This window comes from Aplysia californica, unplaced genomic scaffold (assembly GCF_000002075.1).
Source record: "Aplysia californica isolate F4 #8 unplaced genomic scaffold, AplCal3.0 scaffold00408, whole genome shotgun sequence".
In the NCBI taxonomy this organism is placed as follows: Eukaryota; Metazoa; Mollusca; class Gastropoda; order Aplysiida; family Aplysiidae; genus Aplysia; species Aplysia californica.
In genome coordinates, this window is record NW_004797678.1 from 454,674 (window position 1) to 459,329 (window position 4,656).

Consider the following 4,656-nt stretch of genomic DNA (forward strand, 5'->3'; position numbering starts at 1 on the left):
AGAGAAGAGAGGAGAAAGATAGCAGTGGACGTATTGTTAGAGCGACGGGCGGGGTGAAACGGGGACTGCTGGGGGACCTCAGTCTGACTGACTCTACCGTTGCTGCTGCTGCTGCTGCTGCTGACTGTTGCTGCCATGCTGTGAGCTGGGCTGCTGACATAATAATTCATCTGAGGGGGGCAACGTTCGTGCCAGTCTGGATTTGTTTGTTTGTTCGCTTTTTCCGGGTTTATGTTTGGAGGGGGCCTGGAGGGGTGGGGGTGTCTTTGTTTTTTGTAATTTATTATTTCGCTAAGTTTTTCGGAGTGGGTTTTTGTTTTACTAGATTTATATTTTTCTTGGGTTTTTTTTTTTTTTGGGGGGGGGGTGTTTCATGGTTGACAGGTTACCGTGTTTGCTCCTCATTCAATAGATCCTAGGTTCGAATCCAGATAACGACGGAAAATTACTCCTTTCCTGCTCTTACAATAATTATTCCGTCGTCCGCTTTCGTCTCTACTTTCTGCCTCCACCCCCTCACCTCTTCTGGGGATTGACTTTCTGCAGCTTTTCTACCGCTATTCCTTGGCTTCTTACTGCTGTCTTTCGATAAGATCTAACACGTTGCCTTCTCGGATAAGGGTAGAAAGATCTCGTAGGTCCCGTGTGCAAGTTGCGCTCGTTAAAGATCTCTCGGTGGTCAAAAAATCGATAAGAGTAGGCTTAAACAACCACGCTGGGCAAAATTTCAAAATTTCCGACTAACTGAATATTTGAGTCCCGGGCGCTGTAAAACAAAGTCATATTATGGGTAAATTTAGTAATGTTAAAATAAAAAATCATGCGAATACACAGCTTTGAAAACTTTAGCAAGTTCAGAGGTTGGAGGTTGCAGCTTGTGGTCACATTTACCTTTGTGAGCCAGCATACTGAAATACAATACAACATCAACCCACTACGTCCTCTACCATCCTCCCCTTTCCAACTGCAGTCTTAGTGCAACCCTGTTTAATACAACCTTCCTAGACCATCTACCTCTATTCTACTATATTTACGGGGATTTCTACAGCCATTTTGAAAATACTCACGGAGAGCAACTTCCTCAATCACCAAGGAGACTGTCGTCACCAACCCGGAGATTTGAGAGAATACGTCCCGATGAAACGCCATGTCGTCACTGGAGCAGAGTGACTGAAGCGCTTGAAGATCCAAACCAGAGCCGATACCCAGGGAAATGGTGGATACACCAAAGTGGACCAACTGCTTGGCTTCTCTAATGGCAAGTTTTGCTGAGGACAGAAGCGAACGATTGAAGTGCAGACGTCTACATTATAACTCAAAGTCCTGTCGAAAGCTTGACAGTCTGCCATGATAGTACAGACAGACGAGATGAATTAATTTAGATATACTGGCATCAATTTGAAATAACGAGTTATTTGTGTTTCGGTTCCATGCTTTTGTTTGGAGTAAAGATAATCACATTGACACCCTGATCATTAAAATTAAGTGCTTGGAAAAAGTGAGAAAAAAACGAGGGAAAGTAAAGCAGGACCTATCAGTGGTGCCCTACAACCACCCTCATGTCCGTTTGTTCCCTTCGAACATGGGACCCATTTACATTATAACTGAATAACGGCCATAAAACCTGAATTCTAACGTTGTTGGAAAACGACTAATGGCATAAAAACGGGCCAGACAAGAGCGCCCACCAGCTGTAAACAACGTACAAATACCGCAGCTATTTTTTTTAAAAATCATTACGCCTCCCATCGACACTTATGTTTTAAAAATAATTATAGAAGGCTGGTTTCAACTCTCATGGCCTACCCTGGCAGATTAATACTTCTAAAACCTGAAATTGAACTTTTCTGTGTGCAACAACAAGGTGCCCAACTGCTCCACCTCAGACGCCGGTTATTGTCTTGCGAGCACTAACTAACAATTCGTTCAGAAAAGACTTTTGTGTATTTAACCTTCAATGTGGTTCTTGGTGTGCCTAGGAAGAGAGGTTTGTTTAATTGATAGGGGTTTCATGGCAACAGTTTTGTCATCCAGGAAAGGATGTGGGGAGAAGTCCTTTCATCTAGATTACTCAGTTTTAATGCAGAACAGGGTTCTAAGTCTATTGGAGCGATAAGAAAAAAAGTTACCTGAACAAATATGTCCCAGATAATACAGTATCACGAACCATCAAGACAAAAATACTTTCAGGATCTTAGAACTAGAAATCGAAAGATTATAGACGCCTTGAAATCATGTATCAAGGAACCTTAATACGGGCTCGTACTGAACACCAGGCACCTTCTGTTATTTATTGAATTTATTGAATGATCTTTTAGTAATTAGATATAATAATTGACACGAACTGTTAGCAGAGGGCCCATTTGTAAGGAGAATGACAAGCTTGGGCACTCCTTGGCGGGCTCCACATCTAGCTGTGAATGATTTGGATAGTGCGTGTTTGAAGGCCTTCCCAATGTTCCTCTCTTTTCCTCCTTGGAATTCTGCTTTGTCCAATTTCTGAAAAGTTGATGAGTGGGCGCTTTACTTTTACGATGAGCAATTATTTCATCACCTTAAGTAATATAGGCTAAAGTATTTGGCAAGTGGCGGGGAAATTGTTGATGTTTATTTTAAAAGGGATCCGTTCATTCCAATACTGGAAAGCGCTCCAGTTCACGAAAACTGAATATGGTTACCATTATATTTTGTTCACAACAATCTTGCGGTAAAAAGGTTCGGAAAATGAATATAGTCTCTTGTAAACAGACGACTGATCAGTCAAGCTTGCAGTTTTTAAATTAGCTTTTAAAAAAACCCAATACAACAGGTAAGCTAAATTTGAAGTCAAGATGTTTTAGTTAGCATCAAGTGTACAACTCTTCTTACAACAACTTTCTAAATCTTGTCTTACCCTATAAATGTCGTCGATATTTTGTACGTCATTGAAGCAAAACACATCCGAAACGTCAGTGGAGAATTTGGCAACGCTGAACAGAGAACCTTTGACACCCAAGGAAAATTTCCCTGGAAATAGAAACATTGTGTTCAGGGATTTGTTCACACTGCCATCCAAGGTTTCAAACTTTGATAGGTTTTCTAAAAACACGAAAAACAAATTGGCTATCCAGATTTGTGTTGGGGTATATGTGGTACGGCACTATCGACACTGGCCGGTCATTTAGTGTTGCGAGTTGAAACATACGAGACACAGGAAACGAGGAAAATGGAGTAATGAAAGAGGGAAATGGATCAATGAATGTATCGCCACCACCCCTCCTCCCCCCTACCAACCCCCCCCCCCAAAAAAAAACAGCGAAACAGAAAGCAAATGCATATATAAAGGATAAGAGCAACATCAGCAAAAAAAAACAAAAAAAACGGTAGGCCAAAATATCTAGAAGTTACCAACCCCCCCTACCTCCACCCCCTCACCACACGCCTTTCTCCAAAGCAGTGGCACCCTTGTATCACCTCAGCTCCCCTGTCAACCACCGAAACTAAGACAGCACATAGCAGTACGTACGGGTGACATTGCGAACAAAGCTCAGCTCCAGCTTGAAATTGTCTACTCCAACGCTTGAAGATTCGTCGACCAGAAAAAGAACGTCCAGTTTCGCATTGAACACACGATCTGCAGGAAAACAAACCTTAAGTTAAGAATTGCAAATATACGTCCACACCACCTACACAAATAATGCACAAGATTTGTTACAGCGAGCTAAAAATATGAACTTGGTAAAAATTAGAGTGCTCAGCAAAAACTTGGGAGGCCAAACTTTTAAAAAAAACACCAAAAAACCCCCTAAAATCACGCAACTTCAGTTCAGTTAGCTAAAAGATGCACCTGGTTAGAACTAAAGCCAAATAATTTTTTTTTTAAATAAAGTACCACAGCAACTTCACACCTTTTACAGCAACATCACACGTTTTGGTAGAAACTTCATTCAGGATGTGGTCAAGCTTGTCAAAGTCTTGAGCCGTAAATACGAGCGACCTGTCCGAGGCCAGAACACGCAGCTCGCTCTTCTGGATGTTGTGACCGACACCGATACTGATCACCAGGGCGCCGGTGCGCTTCATTTGGATGGCTTGTTCCCTCAGGTACGTTGGTGCTATGGAACAAACGTGTATCCGTTATTTGGTCGCTTTTAAGCACAAGGGGGCTCTCCCGAGAAAAGCTGTTTTGAAAATTGAAGGTAAAGTTTTTGCCCTTTGTTCAGTTCCTTTAAAGGACAAGGACAGTTCTCTATAAACAAATATCCACATCAATGAATCCAAACTTGCATAGGTAGAGCAATGCCCACTTTTGGTGTAGGTCAAGATTTTTGGAAACCTGCGTAATCTGGTTCAGCCCGCTTGTCCTTAAAAGCGATCATTTTTATAATCACATCGACAGAATTGACGGTCATTTAATAGATACAAGGGGAGGGGAATGCAATTTGCTCGAGTAAAGAGAATCACATTGGTAAAGAATCAACAGTCATTTAAAACAGGGTGGGGGGGGGGGGGGGGTGCGTCGTTTGGTTTGTTTTAGTGAACAGCACATCTGCACAACAGTCATTTAGTGCTGCGGAAAAGTAAGACAAACAGTGGGGTGTAGTAGTAGTAGTATAAGGTTTTACGGCGCTCTCAACTGCTAAGGTCATATGAGCGCGCGAAACACAAGTTGTTCAC

General features: G+C 42.1%; 1 protein-coding gene across 2 annotated transcripts in view; it reads right to left on the minus strand.

The window, feature by feature from the left end:
- Positions 1-4,656, minus strand: part of LOC101863042 (collagen alpha-3(VI) chain) — a 22,476-nt gene that overhangs the window by 7,151 nt on the left and 10,669 nt on the right. For both annotated transcript variants that reach the window (XM_035971270.1, XM_035971269.1), the window contains exons 11-15: positions 3,888-4,094; positions 3,506-3,613; positions 2,894-3,006; positions 2,346-2,499; positions 1,068-1,268 (exon numbers count right to left, since the gene is read on the minus strand). In XM_035971270.1, coding sequence (XP_035827163.1) covers positions 1,068-1,268; positions 2,346-2,499; positions 2,894-3,006; positions 3,506-3,613; positions 3,888-4,094 — 783 coding nt within the window. The remainder of the gene's footprint in view (positions 1-1,067; positions 1,269-2,345; positions 2,500-2,893; positions 3,007-3,505; positions 3,614-3,887; positions 4,095-4,656) is intronic.